This window comes from Podarcis gaigeae (assembly GCF_964106915.1).
Source record: "Podarcis gaigeae genome assembly, chromosome: 17".
Classification (NCBI taxonomy): Eukaryota; Metazoa; Chordata; class Lepidosauria; order Squamata; family Lacertidae; genus Podarcis; species Podarcis gaigeae.
The window spans coordinates 32,678,865-32,697,548 of NC_139694.1; the positions used below are offsets into that span (position 1 = coordinate 32,678,865).

Genomic DNA, 18,684 nt, shown 5'->3' on the forward strand with positions numbered 1-18,684 from the left:
GTTTCATTCTGCAAAGCTTTCTTGTCTATTTAGATTCTTCGAGTTTATAGAGACAGGTCTGCTTAGCAGCCGCTGCTGCTGCTGGGAAAAAAAGTACAGAGCTGAACTTTTCTTGTTTCGTGCTGATAGTTTGCAAAAGCTCTTTGCGAAAAGAAAAGGGAAAGGAGCAGAGCAGATAGCAGAGCAACATGTGAGACTCAAAAGCCAAAGAAGATGACAAAGCAAAGGGAACTGGGGCAGAAAGGGTCAGGGAGGCCGGGCCAAACAGCGGAGTGCTGCCCTCTGGATGACTGGACTGTTTTTCTAGCTTGTTCCTTCTGGGTTTTGATGCATGAAAAGGAAAGTGAGTGGCGCAGAGGCTTTGCTTGGGAAAGATGCTAGAAGGGAGGGAGTGGAAGGGAGATGCAAAGGAGCCACACAGAAGCATAAGGTTGAAAAAGGGGGCAGAACTAATGAGTAAAAGAGGCAGGAGGTTGCACTACCACCGGGGAGGGAGAGCTGTGGGCAGGGGATGCTTTGCCAGTCAGATCCATCGACTCTTCCCCTCTTTTCACATGCTCAGAAGTGACAAGGGCTTCTGTAAATATTTAAAACATCCATCAGGGAATTGAGTCAGCAGAAGAACTGGATGCCCCCCAAGCCCCCCAAGGTGGAAAAAATGACACCATCATTTCTTAATACCAACAGGCTGACATCAGCATCCCTGGCAGGTGGCGATTGGCCATGCTGTCTGGCCAATGGAAGGACTCCCCCTTGGGCAGGAGGAGGGGGAGAGCCGGAGAGCCAAGAGTTTTTAAAAGTTGCAGGGAAAGCAGCGCAGAGGCAGACACGCCGTGCACCAGGAAGGCACCAAAACACACACAGAGAGCAAACCGCGCAGAGGACAGCACGTGTGCAACATGTCTGCGACACACTTCATCAGGGGCCCAGCCTATGGCATGTCAGCTGAAGTCAAGAATAAGGTAAGGACATCTACAATGCCTGGTTTGGAGCGGTGTGTATGTGTGTGTCCTAGCACTGAGAGTTGTGAGGTTCTTCTTAATCTAATGGAGTGGGACTTCTGCCTGTTGCATTACAAATCTAATAACATCAGCACTGCGCAGAACAGCAGGGCATTTTGTTTCATGGCACTTACTCACTCAGAGAAGGGAATAGGGAGGATGCGACTACATGCCCAAGTAGGAAGGCAAAGGCAAGGAGGAAAACCATGCAAGGCTTCAGGAAACAGGCTGTGCGAGGTTTGGGAATGGATTAGCAGAAAACCTAAATTGCTTTTAAGATGGCAACTCTGTTTTGTTTCTGTTCTCGGGATTTTTGTTTGATGAGGTCTGTTGTCTTTTCTTTAATCCCAAATGGACATGGGGGTGGGGGGAAACAAATGCTCTGAAATAGTGGTAATAATTAATTAATTACAGGCTCTAAGCAAACTCAAATGATGACTTCTGGGACAATCCTGTAACCTGCAGAGGGTGGGATGAGTACCCCAGATGATGGGCAATGGAGATCCATCAATTGCCAGGATGAAGAATTCAGGCATCAAAGAACCTCTCTTTCGTGTAGCACATTTCAAACCTTCAAAGTGCTTCACGCTCCCTCAGACTCTCCAGTCCTTGCAACAGCCCTGCTTATTAGGGCAGCACAATATTCCCCATGCTGAAGATGGAGGTGTTGAGGCAAGGAGAACAGCTGTTTGCCTATGGCTGCCTACTGTGTTTGTGACTGAAGTGAGATTTGAAGCAGCCACAGCCCTACTCACATTCTTAGCTGCTCCACTGCCTTCTTAAAGAATATATGGGCTAGCTAGCTGTGGGGAACTTTTGGTCCTCCAGATGTTACTGAACTCCAACTCCCATCATCCCTGGCCTTTGGGCATGCTTGTTGGGGCTGATGGGAGTTGTAGTTCAGCAAACATCTAGAGGACCAAAGGTTTCACACACCTGTGAAAGTGCGTGAAAGAAAGAAAGTGTGTGTGAAAGAAAGAGATTAGGACAGCTAAGATCAGCATACTGGTAATTAACAACCTTAGATCATGGTTGTTTTTTTTCCTTATGAGGAAGATCACTGTTCTACCCATTTTACAGATATGAAAGTGTTGGTAAGATAAAGACATTCACAGCCAAACGGGAATTTTTCACGCAAAGGTTTTGAGTCTTTCTCATGCCTGGTTGTTGTTCACACAGAAGAGAAGCACTTGGAACCTGAGTTTTTGCTGCTACATGTCTGTTTGGAAACAAGTCCCATTGAATTAAATGAGGTCTGTTTCCAGGTAAATGGGCATAGGATTGTAGCCTACGTTTCACATCCGAAAATGCCCACTCCACTCCCCTGGTCTGGCACCATCTAAACCACTCATGACAAAAGCCTATCACAGCAGCCATGCTGGGAAGAACGTACAGGAACACCTTCTCCAGAGGTCCCTCTTTACCAATGACAGTTTGTAGATTTTGGAACCTGCCTTTGACAAAACACTTTTTCCATTTTCTCTCCTTGCAGGGTGGGTGGGAGCGAAACATAGTGGGACTTAATCCAAAATAAAGAAATGAAATTGTGAAAAATTAACAACCATATTGTAAAACACACTGAAGTTAAAATACTAAAGCAGATTAAAATCACCTCAGCTTTCTAAGCACCAGGGGAGGCTGGTCTAAACAAGAGTGTTTTTAGCAGGTGCTGAAAACTGTACAGTGGTACCTCAGGTTAAGTACTTAATTCGTTCTGGAGGTCCGTTCTTAACCTGAAACTGTTCTTAACCTGAAGCACCACTTTAGCTAATGGGGCCTCCCGCTGCTGCTGCGCCGCTGGAGCACAATTTCTGTTCTTATCCTGAAGCAAAGTTCTTAACCCGAGGTACTATTTCTGGGTTAGCGGAGTCTGTAACCTGAAGCATATGTAACCCGAGGTACCACTGTACAGTGAAGATCCCTGCTTGATCACAATAGGTAGGGAGTTCCAAACTGCCACACTAAATGCCCGAGTCCTTACAAATGCGGAAAATGGGTATTATGTGGCACCTTCAGTAGTGCCAATTCATATGACGAAAGAGAGGTTTTTATGGCTGGTTTACTTTGGGCTTGTGATGCCTGCTGCTCCTCACCCTTAATGTATCTTTAAGGCCCCTTCCCCACAAATATTCTGTCTGAGGGCCTGGATCAGACCAGTTAATGCTTGGGGAGGGGATTCTCTTCCAACCACGGCATCCTGCGTGTTTTAGGCCTGTCAGAGACCAGGAGGTTCAGCCTGAGACAAGCGGTTCTGCCATACTGTGAGCTGACCAGCAGGTGGTCACAGAGCTATTATTATTATTATTAGCCATCCATCGGATGGAGTTTCCCCAGCCACTCTGGGTGGCTTCCAGCAAAATATTAAAAACACAAGAAAACATCTATCCTTAGAAACTTCCCTATACAGAGCTGTCTTTAGATGTCTTCTAAAAGTTGTGCAGTTATTCATCTCCTTGACAACTACTGGGAGGGTGTTCCACAGGGTGGGAGCCACTACCAAGAAGGCCCTCTGCCTGGTTCCCCGAAACTTCGCTTCTCGCGGTGAGGGAACTGCCAGAAGGACCACGGAGCTGGACCTCAGTGTCCAGGCTGAAAGATGGGAGCTGAGACGCTCCTCAGGGTATAGACTTGAGGTGTGTTAGCCGTCGGGAGGATGATTCTTCTCTAGAGGCATTCACTTCAGGTGACAGGTTTAGGGTACCACTAAGGGGGACAGAATGGGGAACAGGCTGTGTTGGGCCACTGCTTTCCTTGGGTGCTTTAACTGTGTTTTTTTAAAAGAAGATCATGGAGGCATGTTCGATTAAAAGAGGGGAACTGAGAATGGGGCTTGTGGGTTTTGTGAGGGCCCCCCACCCGTTCTTCATAATTCTGCATGAGGCAAAATCCAGCAGGAGGTTCTCCTGTGCAAGGTTAGCAAAAGTGAACACACACAGCATCTGTTCATTTTAAGAAGGCTTATGCAGAAGCACTTTCCACTGGATTGTGCCCCTGCCCCATGTTAATCAGTGGGGAGGGGGGGGTGCCATTCAGATTTTACATCTCAGTCATCACAGTGCCACAAGTTAGAAAGTATGGATGCTGGCACACTGAAATATTAACTCAGGAAGTCCAGGCATTGGCTGGAAAAGGAGAAGAGGGTAACTGTATTGCGATATGGCATCCTTTTCTTACACGTGCAACGGACCATCATTCACATGGCATAAGGAACCTCTGTTTGGAGGGTGGTTTGGGTGGGAAGGGAGTAGGGTTGGATGTGGAGGTTGTTATTCCATGTTATTTTTTAAAAAACATCAATAAAATACATTTAAAAATAGGACATCTCTGTCCCTAGCAGAGGCAGCTGTGTCGTGGCTTGGCAAGGATTGCACTACCTGCTAATCAGTGAAGTGGACTGGCTCTCTGCTCACCACGGGCCTTTCAATATCCTACAGCTTTAGGGGTGGTGCTTTATGTATGGAATCTTCCTTTTACTCCCATAAGCTTAGCTTGTTTCTTGTTCCTGGCTGTGTTAAAGACCGTTAGGCTTAGGGCCAGGCCAGATTTCCAACAGGGAATTTTTAAGGGGCACCCGTTTGTGAGATACAAATGGTGCCTTTGCAAGTTTGAGGCGTTGTTTTGTGACTCAAGAATTGCCTCCTAGGACCCTCCTAGTTTGCATGCAAAGGATTCCAGGTTCAGACCCTGGCGTCTCCAGGTAGGGCTGTGAAAGACTCCTGTCTGAAAATGCAGGATCACTGCCGGTGCCAGGCTAGATGGACCGATGCGTTTAAGGGAGCTTCATATTTTCCTGAAATGCCTGGGGCTAAGCCCTGAATGATTAGAGAATACAGACCTTCCTACCCATTTGCTTTCTCTCCTTGCACCCTCCATCTTCCAGGGCTCACCAGAGCACTCTGGCTCCAGCAAAAGGCTGGTCTCTACCCCCCCCCCTTCCCTCCACAGCTAAATTCTTCAGCTACCGTCTTGGACTGCACTTTACACTCTGCCGCAGAAGTCTGGGCAGCAACAGACTCACCATATATGGTCAGTTTTGGGGTTTCTTCGTAGGCTGGTTCTATATAAGGCATAGTTTGGCAGGGTGTGCATCTGGCGAGCGGCAGGATGTCTGCCCCGAGACCCCAGGTGAGGGAGACCACCACCACTGCCATAAACACGCACCCCAACGAACACATTCCTCAGGCAGAGGGATCTCCTCCACAGCCACCAGAATCGAAAGTTCTTTTGGAACAGTGAGGATTGTGATACAAGAACAAACTTCCCTGCAGGATGGGAGTTACCTGTTAAGGAGAAGTTGGGAGACAGGCAGTCCAGGATTTGGCAGGCAAGCTCCTGCAAACCATCAGCGGTTTCCTACAAAAGATAGAGTTACAGTTCCTCTGTCCTAGCAGAGGGACAACAGAAAGAGCCACAGTTCGTCAAATAGTAGGCAGGGAACACAGTTACCATTTGCTGGAAAGCCATGGATGAGAAAACAAAGCTCTTGACTGTTGGGATGTAAGCATTTTCAGCACAGTACCTCCCTCTAGTGAGACAATTGGCATCCTAAGCATGCGTTGTGCATCTTCCAAGTGATATGGGGAGTCTGCAAACAAAGCTTTGAGTTGCATAGAACTCTTCCAGCAGAATGGTGCAGAGAGCAAACTTGGTTACAAAAGCAAGTATTTTTTAGTTTTCCTCCAACTTAAATAGAAACTCTTGCAGTATGGGTGGGAACTAGATGCGGGGAGAGTAAATCTAGTTTTGTAAACAAGATGGGGGGGCACCTGGCTTACCACTAGTACAAGTGAAAAGGATCTAGGGATCTTTGTAGACCACAAAGCTTAGCATGAGTCAACAGTGTGATGCAGCAGCACAAAAAGCTATTTCTATTCTAGGCTGCATCAACAGACGTTTTAGCGTCCAGAGCGAGGGAAATAATAGTACGTTTCTATTTTGCCTTTGTCAGACCACATCTGGAGTACTGAGTCCAGTTCTGGGCACCATAGTTTAAGAAGGATATCAACAAGCTGGAATGTGTGCAGAGAAGGGTGACCAAGATGATCAAGGGTCTGGAAGCCAAGCCTTATGAGGAATGGTTGAGGGAGTTGGGTATGTTTAGCCTAGAAAAGAAGTGACTGAGAGGAGAGGCTAGGACCTGAACAAAGTGAGTAGCCTTCCCAGTAGGATATCAGACAGGGGACCCCCTATTTTGGGGGTCCATTTGGGGATTGTAATGCACATAGAGCACCTGTGTTGGAATGTGAGCATAGGATTGCTGGGGAGTACAGAGTAGTTCTGGTGCTCAGATGGAAAGCAAGAGACCTCTGTCTGCCAGGGAGGTAAGAGTTAGACCCACATTCCTCCCTTAAGGAGATAGGGAATAATGTTTCATTTTGCATAGAGAGACATCATAGGAAGAACAAGGAGATGTCTTCACAACCAGTGTGAAGAACCCAGTATCATCGGAATAAACATTAGATTAATGACATGCTAAGAAAGTTAGAATAGGGGTTCTACCCTGGCCAAACTGGCAACCTAAAATGGGACATATTTACTGAGAAACTTCCAGTTCCTGAAAGAAGCCCCAAGCATACCCTGGAATTTGTTAGGGGGCAGGGAGCTACTGGCATAAATTGTATGGAGTGGTGTTAATTCAGAATACAACCACAGATTGGAATCCCTGTCTTCTGACCCACCAGACCCAATTCACTAGAAGCAGAAAACTTACCTTCTTTGCCCATATTGCAAGCTCATATTGCCTGCTCTCATACCGTCTTACTCTCATGTCCTCATAACACAATACACCCATTTAACTGAACATGGTGTCCCTGGGAAACACAAGGCTTGAGAGCTACCATGGCACCTTGTCTGGGAAGCATGGAAAAACTTTTTCCAAGGCAAAATTCACATTGCTCTGGGCATGGCAAAACTACAGCTATTTGCTTGTTTCTGTGAAGCTGTGCACAGAGATTGTCCCATCCTGCTTTGCCTTCATGTGTTGGAAGCAGTGATGAACACACAGAGTAATCCGTGACAGTGGATTCCTGTAAAGACAGTGTCCCATGAACATCATATGATAGCTTCAGATTTTTAAGCACAAAGGAGCCAGAAAGTTGCACAAGCTTTTGTCTTCACTTCTTCAAATGCAGCTCCACAAGCACAAAGGCTACAAACTAGTCCATTACTTTTCATATTCTTTTAAATGTGTGTCTGTGTGTCATTGACAGAAAGCAAATACGGTTTTCGCAGGGAGGGTACTGGATTCGACCCAAAGTGCCTCAGGTCCCAATCCTTGCTCTGCTATGAAGTTTATTACTGAGTGACCTTGAACCAGTCAGTCAGTTTCTCTCAGCCTAACCCACCTCACAGGGTTGTTGTAAAGATAAAATAGGGAATAGGGATAAAATAGGGAAACCACATGCAGTAATTTTCCAGATACAGATATTACAAATTCCTTCGAATGCAACTTTTTTAAAAGGGTATTTTTTTGCTAGAGTTTTAGCCATAAGAAAATGGGACACTAGAATAGCACGCTTGCATCTTGCAAAGAGATTCTTAACTACCATATAGAATTAAACATGCAAATTACTGTTCTGTGTTATGCTATATATATACTGTTCTGGGTGATATGTACTGCAGCTGTGTCAGCTCATATTTAGGCAACCTTTCTGGTAAGCTTTCTGTGGTCCCAAATAAAAAATTTCTCAGTGTTCCCTCTGAAATCCTTAACAGTGGATAATAAGCAACAACGCATCCACAAGGGAATGTGGGGAGAAAGGGATGAAAAGACAAGCGGAAAAAAGGACAAATCAGGAGACGACACAAAAGGCCCCGTACTCTTGCATCTTATGTTTAGCTCTCAGTGAAGTGGTAAAAATCCAGCAACTGCTATAAGGAAGGCTGGTCAAGGCAAATTCTGATTGCAAATTAATGCAAGTACCTCCCTTCACTTGTGTGCATTCCTGCTTCTGCTGTGTTGTCAGTACCAGGTCTGATGGTTGCATCCAAGTTATGTAGTCCAAGCACTTGCTTCAAAGTTTCCTGGACAGACGTGGGCCTGGCTAGCAGATATAGTACAGAGCCTAGCAATCAAAATATTTCCAAAGAGTTCCTGTTAGAATCCTAGCCCATTCTCATCAGAACCGATTAGCATTCCGCAAACCAGCTCAAATTAATCAGACTGCAAAGAAGCAGAAACTGAGAAAAGAACCTTCTAAGACAGGGGTCAGCAAACTTTTTCAGCAGGGGGCTGGTCCACTGTTCCTCAGACCTTGTGGGGGCCCAGACTATATATATTTGGGGGGTGGGGGGAATGAACGAGTTCCTATGCCCCGCAAATAACCCAGAGATGTATTTTAAATAATATCACACATTCTACTCATGTAAAAACATGCTGATTCCCGGACCATCTGCAGGCCGGATTTAGAAGGCGATTGGGCCGGATCCAGCACCCGGGCCTTAGTTTGCCTACCCATGTTCTAGCATCTATTACATGAGCAGCTCAAGCAAGCCACCCTAACTATACAAGACTGGCTGCTCAGTGTAATTTTTCCTTTTTCCTTCTCTTAGCTCTGGGATGTCAGCATGGGTGTAGCCAGGATTTTTTTTTTTGGGGGGGGGGGCAGAATCTCAGTTAGCTATGTATTTTTATTGATTGGAGGGGCAGCTTCCCCTCCCTAGCCAACCTAGGCTATGCCCATGGGTGTAGGGGTGAAATTAGGCTTTATTTCAGTTTGCACTGAAATAGAGACCCAGTTTGCCCCTCTGCACATGCATTTGTGTACACACACAGGTTGTGAGCCTCAATGATGCCCCTCGGGATGCTTCACGCAGGGCAAAAACCTCAGCTTCCCCCTCCTGTAGCGATGGCGCTGCTGTGATGCTCCTAAGTTCCTATGACAAAAAAATCTGATCACCTCTCTAAACAAAGGACATAATGTGCTTTGTCCCATTAGCTTTCAGTTACAGTGGTGCCCCGCAAGACGAACGCCTCGCAAGATGAAAAACCCAGTAGACGAAAGGGTTTTCCGTTTTTGGAGGCGCTTCGCTAAACGAATTTCTCTATGGGGTTGCTTCGCAAGACGAAAAAATCTTGCGAGTTCCCGCGTTTTTCTCTCACTTTTTTCTGCCCTTTCCCTAAGCGCTAAGCCGCTTATCAGCTGTTCCGCTGATAAGCTGCTTCTCAGCTGATCGCTAAAAGCCGCTAGACCGCTAATAGCGCTAATCCGCTAAGCTGTCAATGGGCTTGCTTCGCAAGACGAAAAGACCGCTAGACGAAGAGAATCACGGAACGGATTAATTTCGTCTTGCGAGGCACCACTGTAGTGCCCAAACTGATTGGTGGCAGTTCCAGACTATTATAATTTTCACTATTTTGGGGTGGGATTCAATCACCCACTGGAAAATTCAGGTTGGCGCTTTTACCCAACAAATGTGCTTCTCTAAAAGATTGGACTGTTTGCAATAAGGAAAGTGACAGGAAAGTGTGGGTAACACTTGCTTTGATGTGACACGGTCTAGCCTCTTTGCTAACATATCAGTCTGAATGCTCACTAAATGGTCAACATTGCCTAACCTCCCTGCAAACATGTCTGAGTGAATGCTCAGTAAACAGGTCACGTGAAAGCACCCTCAGGCTCTTGAAGGTTGCTAGTACTTTCAAGGACACAGGTGGTGCTGTGGTCTAAACCACTGAGCCTCTTGGGCTTGCTGATCGGAAGGTTGGCGGTTCGAATCCCCACGGCGGGGTGAGCTCCTGTTGCTGTGTCCCAGCTCCTGCCAACCTAGCAGTTCGAAAGTATGCCAATGCAAGTAGATAAATAGGTACCACTGCAGCGGGAAGGTAAACAGCATTTCCGTGCGCTCTGGCACTTGTCACGGTCCTCCGTGCACCAGAAGTGGTTTAGTCATGCTGGCCACATGACCTGGAAAGCTGTCTGTGGACAAACGCCGGCTCCCTCGGCCTGAAAGCGAGATGGGTGCCACAACCCCATAGTTGCCTTTGACTGGACTTAACTGTCCAAGGGTCCTTTACCTTTTACCTTAGTACAGTGGCACCTTGGGTTAAGAACTTAATTCATTCTGGAGGTCTGTTCTTAACCTGAAACTGTTCTTAACCTGAAGCACCACCTTAGCTAATGGGGCCTCCTGCTGCTGCTGCACCGCCGCTGCACGATTTCTGTTCTTATCCTGAAGCAAAGTTCTTAACCCGAGGTACTACTTCTGGGTTAGTGGAGTCTGTAACCTGAAGCATATGTAACCTGAAGCGTGTGTAACCCGAGGTACCACTGTACCTTCAAATACCAGAAGAGATTTTTGGTTCATTAATAATATTTTATTCTCCTTCACCTCTGACCTCTTGCAACTGCAGCACATCATAAAACCATAGATTTCAAGGGACTAAAGAGGCCAGATAATGCAGAGGGAGAACTTGGATGAAGTACAGTAACACACACCACCGATCAATCTATGTGCAGGGATAGACCAAACAGCCTCTGGCATGGAAAGTTTTTGACACCCCTGCCATTTGTTCAACTTTGAAACAGGTTAGCCTTGTTCACACGTAATGCTGGCCATAAACTATGGTTAGATAAATGAGCTGTCATGGAGCGGCTGGATGCAGAGGAGCAGTGGGAGACACCAGCTAGGGTACCCTCAGGGGAGCCTCCAGTGGTAGAAGGCTCAGTGCCAGGGGAGTAGTGGTGGGACGGCAATGAGTGGTCAGAGGGAGCAGAATGGGAGGAGGAGGTATCAGAAGCTGAAGAGATAACAGGGTTTAGTGAGCAGGAAGAGGCTGTGGCAGAAGGCATTCCAGAATTGGAGGCAGAAGCAGAGTGGGAGGGGGGAGTGTCAAGAGGCAGAGGGGAGGCAGGCTGCTGAAGAAGACAAGGAATCTGCCCCTTCTGCTATGACTAGCTCCCCTCCTGCATGGTCTCCCAGAACATGGAGAGGAATGAAGAGGGAGGAGCAAAGAGAGATAAGACAACAGATCCTTAGGGAGAAGAGGGAGCAGACTGGGTGAAGGAGGTGTCGGAAGCTGAAGAAGTAACAGGCTATGGTGAGCAGGAAGACTCTGTGGCAGAGAGCAGTCCAGAATCAGAGGCAGATGCAGAGGCTGGAGAGGAAGGGGGCCAAGAGGCAGAGATGAGGCAAGTGGCTGAAGAAGCCAGGGAGTCCCCACCCCCTGCTGTGATAAGCTTGCCTCCCCGCTGGTCTCCCAGAGGTCCTTCCCAAAGACAGACAAGGTGGATAAATCTCAGGTTGCTTGGGAAGGATGAGTTTTAGGGAGCAGTGGGAAGACGGGGACCTTTGGTCCTTGCAAGTGCTTCATTGGGGCAAGACATACTAGGAAGGGGTGTTTCTTTGAATAAAGGGTTAACTTCAATATCTGTAGGTTTTATGATGGGCAGTGCCCCACCAACTTCAGTCTGCTCTCTGCCAGCTCCCATCTGCCTCCGTTCTCACTTGGAACTGGTCCAAGGGATGACAGCTATCTGTCGGCTTCTCCTCCTTAGTCTCAAGTGTTTTCCGGGTATCAAGAGAGGAGGATGGGAGCAAGACTAGAATTAGTTGGCTCTGCCTACTATTGGGTACCAGGCCCAATGGACCACCAGCCACCACTAGCTGTTCTAATGTGGGCTGCACATTCACTAATCTCATGATCATAGGATAGGGTTGCCATATTTCAAAATGTGAAAAGTTTTTGAGCAAAATTTGGCAAAAATGACGCTGCCGACATGGGTTGCCATATGTACTGTTTTCCCCCAGACATTTCTCCGATTTCTGTCTGGACACTGCTTGCAACTGCAGTATTCCAGGTATGTCCAGGAAATTCTGGATATATGGCAACCCTATAGTAGGAGCCAGGATGCGGGTGGCGCTGTGGGTAAAAGCCTCAGCGCCTAGGGCTTGCCGATCGAAAGGTCGGCGGTTCGAATCCCCGCAGCGGGGTGCGCTCCCGTTGCTCGGTCCCAGCGCCTGCCAACCTAGCAGTTCGAAAGCACCTCCGGGTGCAAGTAGATAAATAGGGACCGCTTAGTAGCGGGAAGGTAAACGGCGTTTCCGTGTGCAGCTCTGGCTCGCCAGAGCAGCGATGTCACGCTGGCCACGTGACCCGGAAGTGTCTCCGGACAGCGCTGGCCCCTGGCCTCTTAAGTGAGATGGGCGCACAACCCCAGAGTCTGGCAAGACTGGCCCGTACGGGCAGGGGTACCTTTACCTTTTACCTATAGTAGGAGCCAACTCCTAGGTGGATGGGCATTGCCATTCAAATGGTGTGTGTGCACTGTGTCATGTGATCAGTCATGTGGGGCAGGGCTTACCTGGGCCCCTCAATATTTTATTCCAGTTGGCACCCCTGCTCATGGTCTTATTTTTATGGTATCGATATCACAATTACTCGTGCACACATCAGTCTGTTGAATGGACATGGAGGCTTTAAGTTTCCCCACAAATTGTAATTTAAGAAAACCCAGTGTCCACACAATGCTGGTCATGCAGTTCAGTACGGACAACATTACATATGACAATACATTGTTGGTACTCCTTGTTCCAGCTATTAAGTAGCTCGTTGAGTGCACCCTGGCAGCTACCTGGGTTACCTGCCATTACATTAGAACGCTACCTATGTGATATAGCTTGAAGAACACTACAGTCTCATCTGTGCCTACAGAACAAAGAACTCCTGCTGACTCACACAAGTGAGTCAGTTAAGCCACTTCTCACGGGCGGAAAAATCAGAATGCTTGGCAATGCTTTTTAACCTTTTTTCTTACTTGTTTTGCAAACAGCTAGCTGTAGGGTTTTAAGCTGCGTACAGCGGGGGGAAGCCTTAACCAAAATGGTCAGACATGATGCTTTAGAGTTCCAAACCAAATATGAAAACAGTGTTCAGAAGAGCTGAGTGAAGGGGCTTATCAATATTGGGAAAGGTTTCCCCCCCCCAAAGGAAAAAACCACACACACACCCCTTACTTGCATTATTTTAGGCACTGGTTGCAAATATAACAATCAGCTTGCGGCTTTTGAGTTATGTTTCAGTAAGGCTTAGCCCCCAAGAAGATAAAACAAATAAACAGGGAATCCTAACATCACTTCTAACACATAGTGTTTAGCCAAATGTCCACACAAAAGTCCTGCTCAGCCCACTATGTCTTTGAAACATCCCAGTAGAGGGATAAATCCTTGTGGATCTGGGACGGACACATCCCCCATTTTTCTCCCAAGTTTGGTGAATTCCTCCTAGAGGGGACACAGCCTGTTTGGGTTGGCAGAGCTCCCTGGCACTAACTGAAGGTATGAGGCTGCCTCACGTCCAGAGAGAGGGCTCAAGGAATGCTTTCTCTCTCGCTCTCTCAGCTGCAGTCTGGGCTGCCAAGTACCAAGAATGGAGAGGAGCAATGCTATCAGAGCACCTCTGAGATCCAACGCAGGCAGTCCGTTTACAAAACTGAGCAGCCTGCTTGCCATGAATGCAGAAGCTGCTCCTGTGGTCCACCCTACGTCACTACTGAACTACAACTCCCATAATCCTTGACCACTGGCCATGCTGTCTGGGGCTGGTGGGAGTTGGAGACATCTGAAGGTCCACTTTCGTTTGTCACCCCTGGTCTAGGCGCTCAGACTCCTAATGGCAAAGGACCAAGGATGAGGGCATGGAATCAGTAGTACCTCTGGTTTATAAATTCCTTTCTAGATACATTGCCAGGAGATTAGGCTGACATTCCAGCCCTGATCTCTCTGTTAAATTCTTCCTCTGACTCACTGCATGTCCTCAAAAGTCTTTCTCTTCTCTCTCTCAGAGCCCATTCTTCTTCACCTTTTAACTAATCACATTGGATTCTACCACCAAAGGAGCTACTTTACACCTGATCTGATGTGGACTTTAATAGTTTTCATTTGCGCCCTAATGAATTTGTTCTGTTCATGGTGTTAATAAGAATTCTAAGGTCATAAATAAAATGAATGTGCATAAGCAATGCTATCTTGCTAGAAAAAGAAGTGCTGGAACTCACCATGGTGGCATCTACACAAATATTTTTAAAATGCTGTGAAAATACTGTGGGGGAAAAAACATTTTGAAAAATGCATTGAATTTGTCATAGCTCACAGTTGCCATCTAGTGTCACATTTGTATATTGCACTTTACAACACATTTAAAACATTTAATTGCACCTGTTCTAAACCACTGAGCCTTGGGCTTGCTGATCAAAAAGGTTGGCGGTTCAAATCCCCGCGACGGGGTGAGCTCCCGTTACTCGGTCCCAGCTCCTGCCAACCTAGCAGTTCGAAAGCATGCCAAAAGTGCAAGTAGATTAATAAGTGCTGCTCTGGCGGGAAGGTAAACGAAATTTCCGTGCGCTGCTCTGGTTCGCCAGAAGCGGCTTAGTCATGCTGGCCACATGACCCGGAAAAACTGCCTGCGGACAAATGCTGGCTCCCTTGGCCACTAAGGTGAGATGAGCACCACAACCCCAGAGTCGTTCACGTCTGGACTTAACTGTCAGTGGTCCTTTACCTTTTTTAGCTGAGTCCTTAGAATGCCTCCCTCATTCTCTTAGAATGGCAATGGTGCCCACCTGAGAGGCGCCAGAAATGAGTTCCGGTGAGTTCCAGCTGAAAAAAAGCCCTGTTCATAAGTGCACAAGGTAAACACACATACTTAAGTACATAAACCACATGTCTCAAACAGTACAAGAGAGCAATCCCGAAACCACTCTCTTAAATCATCCCAAATATTGTCTCTGCAGTTGAAGGACGTATCTTGGACAAATCCTTTCCAATAGTTCTTTTCAATTAAAAGTCCTTCAAATCCAGTCAAAAGAGCGTATTTTGTGCATGAATAGGGGAGGTCTGGGACAATGGTTTCAGGAATTACATTATTTGCCATTTCAAAAAAATGGCCCAGACAGGCTAGAACAAGGCAATCAGCACACATTATTATCCACACTCTCAAATTTCTGTTGTAGACCAGGGGTAGGCAACCTAAGGCCCAGGGGCTGGATCCGGCCCAATTGCCTTTTCAATCCGGCCTGCGCACGGTCCAGGAATCAGCACGTTTTTACCTGAGTAGAATGTGTTCTTTTATTTAAAATGCATCTCTGGGTTATTTGTTGGGCCTGCCTGGTGTTTTTACGTGAGTAGAATGTGTTCTTTTATTTAAAATGCATCTCTGGGTTATTTGTGGGCCATAGGAATTCACTCGGGTGTTTTTTTTCCAAAATACAGTCTGGCCCCCCCCACATGGTCTGAGGGATGGTGGACTGACCCACGGCTGGGAAAGGTTGCTGACCCCTGTGTAGACAGTCTCTTTCTGTGATGCTTTTGGGTGGCCTTTGGGCTTTGGCTAAGAGGTCAGGCAATTTCTAAAGTCTTTAAAAACGGCTACACGCTCTTGTTGTGGGTCCTCCTCATCTTGTAAGTGGGGGGCGGGGGGTGTCTTGTTGAAACAGGAAAGGAAGATCAGCCTTGCTTTAACTGGTTCCTTCCTTCATCCACTCTTCTCTTTTTTAAATATAATTTTATTTATCATTTTCCATTTTACAACAAAACATACAAATTAACAAAACCTGAGGAAGAACACATGGGAGGGGGAGAGTCAATCAGTGACAGGCAGTTGAGGCTGCTAATGGTGCAGCAGGCCTATGTTTTCCATCAGTATTTCTACAACAACGAAAGTCAAATATAAGGATTGGATGTTGTAAATTGGATGTGCAAATTTAGATTTGTGATTCAATTGTAAAATGCGAAATTGAAATTATTATTTAAAAAAAAAACAGATTCTCAGGCTGCATTTTCATGTATCTTTTAACAGCTATACTATATATATAGCTGGGACTACTGCAATGCGCTCTATGTGGGGCTACCTTTGAAGGTGACCCGGAAACTACAACTAATCCAGAATGTGGCAGCTAGACTGGTGACTGGGAGCGGCCGCCGAGACCATATAACACCGGTCTTGAAAGACCTACATTGGCTCCCAGTATGTTTCCGAGCACAATTCAAACCAGGCAGAGGGCCTTCTCGGTAGTGGCGCCCACCCTGTGGAATGCCCTCCCATCAGATGTCAAAGCGATAAACAACTACCTGACATTCAGAAGACATCTGAAGGCAGCCCTGTTCAGGGAAGTTTTTAATATGTGACATTTTAGTGTATTTTTCATCTCTGTTGGAAGCCGCCCAGAGTGGCTGGGGAAACCCAGCCAGATGGGCGGGGTACAAATAATAAATTATTATTATTATTATTATTATTATTATTATTATTATTATTATTATTATTAATATTAATATTTAATGGCTAGATGGCCATCTGCCATGGAAGCTTTCGTTGAGATTCCTGCATTGCCTCAGGATTCTTACACAAAATCCCACATCATCATCATCATTTATTTATACCCCAGCCACCCTTGGTGGCTTCCAACAAAGTATTAAAATACCGTGGTCTGTTAAACGTTAAAAGCTTCCCTAAAGAGGGCTGCCTTCAGATGTCTTCTGAAAGGCTGGTAGTTGTTCTTCTCTTTGACATCTGGTGGGAGGGCGTTCCACAGGGCGGGTGCCACAACCGAGAAGCCCCTCTGCCTGGTTCCCTGTAACTTGGCTTCTCGCAGTGAGGGAACCGCCAGAAGGCCCTCGGTGCTGGACTTCAGTGTCCGGGCAGAACGATGGGGTGGAGACGCTCCTTCGGGTATACTGGGCTGAGGCCGTTTAGGGCTTTAAAGGTCAGCACCAACCCTTGTTCCTATTTCTGTCAAGAATTGCATCCTGCGCTCAACCATGCAGCCAGCTTATGAGGGAAAATCTAGAGGCAGTGAAACAGAAGCAGGTTGGGAGAGTCCTATAGCCTGCAGAAATCCCCACAAAATTCAAAGCAAATCTCTCTAGCCTTTGCAACAACCGGCCAGGAGCATGGGATGAGAGCCATCAGAACAGAATGTTGTCAGAGGCTCAGAGTCCTGCCAGCTTTAGAAGGGCTTAGGAAATACTGTATTAGATTTTCCTTATTGGATTGCTGTATTAGAATGAGCTGTTCCCCAAATCAAAATCTTAGTGGAACGCGTTGTGGATCGCTGCTGCGTTGGCTGGCTTCAATCAGATTACGTCATAGGAATGCTTACCCTGAAGTCATTGTGGGTTTTGTTGTTGTTTTAAAGTAACCTACAGCAGCTGCAGGAAGCTGCAATCTGGATCAAAAATTCACAAAGGGAATGAGAAGACTTTTCTAATACAAATCCTGCCCCTTTCTTCCCCAGTGGGAAGGAAAATACAGGCATTTGAAACGTCACCCCACTATGTGCCAAAAAGAAGCTCAGAGAAAATTTTGAGCAGTGGGAAAGCCTGCTGTGAAAGAAAGAAGCACTCGCTTGTTACATCTTCCTCAGTTTCTTGGGGTTTAAGATAGACTAAACCAAACCAATACAATCTATATTGTGACAGGTGAAGCCTTTGCCACTGTTTGGACAAGTTGGGGCTTATCCACACTTAGCTCTTGTTATGTACTGAGTTGAATAGGATCCAAAATGCAGCAGTCTGATTGATCCTAGAACAATAGGATTCAGAATGCAGCAGTCTGATTGGTCCTAGAACAATAGGACACAGAATGCAGCAGTCTGATTGGTCCACAGGAGCCACCCAATCCAGCTCCAGGTGGAAGTGAATCCGCAACCTGATTGGCCTACAGGAGAATCCCGGAATTAGCCAATCACGTGGGAACCATTGTGTAATAATGTATATAAAGCAGACATTCTGGGGTAACTTCCATTCCTCCTCACCACTATGAGCTGAATAAAGAGCATGAAATCCACTCTCGACTCCGAGTATATTTCAGCTCTCTTCTCGCTGCTTTCTCTCTCTCTCCCCTCCCCCACCCACCTACCCCAGGGGAAAATCACTCTTTATCACTCAATCGGAACAAACAACAATTTGGTTTCCCCCAGACTAACCCTGCCGATAAAGCTTGGGTCAAGCGCAAAACTGCTCAGAACCATGTTTTCTAGGCACAGTACAAGTGATGAGCCCTTGGTGTGATGATTGAAAGATGATTCCATGATAACCATGAAATAGGGTTCATATTCTAAGGGGAAGGGACTTAAAGCTCACGCAGCCTCCAAAGAAGGAACTGTGTGGGTTTGGTGGAGGACTTGAAAAATGTGTGGGAAGAAACCCCAAAAGACAAGAGGAGCTGAGGGCCAGAAGCACCCTATCTAGCGTAACTAAAAGAAGGATGTAGAGAAAGCACAATAGATTGAGGGGGCTTCCTAATGGGGCCAATAGATTGAGGGGGCTTCCTAATGGGGTTGCGATGCTCATCTCGCTTTACTGGCCGAGGTACAGTACAGCTTCCAGGTCATGTGGCCAGCATGACTAAGTCGCTTCTGGTGAACCAGAGCAGCGCACGGAAATGCCATTTACTTTCCCGCCGGAGCGGTACCTATTTATCTACTTGCACTGGTGTGCTTTTGAAATGCTAGGTTGACAGGAGCTGGGACCAAGCAACGGGAGCTCACCCATCACAGGGATTTGAACCACCGACCTCCTGATCGGCAAGCCCTAGGCTCAGTGGTTTAGACCACAGTGCCACCCGCATCCCTTATTTGGTATATTAGCTTCCACAAATTCCTGATTTTGTGTTTTTTTTTCCGCAGAGGGAGGATTCCCTTCCCTTGGACCATCCTTTGGAATCCCTTTTGGGGCCAGGTAGAGAAAC

General features: G+C 46.7%; 1 protein-coding gene across 1 annotated transcript in view; it reads left to right on the forward strand.

Annotated features, from left to right (window-relative positions):
- The first annotated feature begins 800 nt into the window (after window positions 1-800).
- Window positions 801-18,684, forward strand: part of CNN1 (calponin 1) — a 35,943-nt gene continuing 18,059 nt past the window's right edge. Inside the window, exon 1 of the mRNA XM_083719717.1 lies at window positions 801-962. Within this exon, the coding sequence (XP_083575843.1) occupies window positions 900-962 (63 nt within the window). The 5' untranslated portion in view covers window positions 801-899. The remainder of the gene's footprint in view (window positions 963-18,684) is intronic.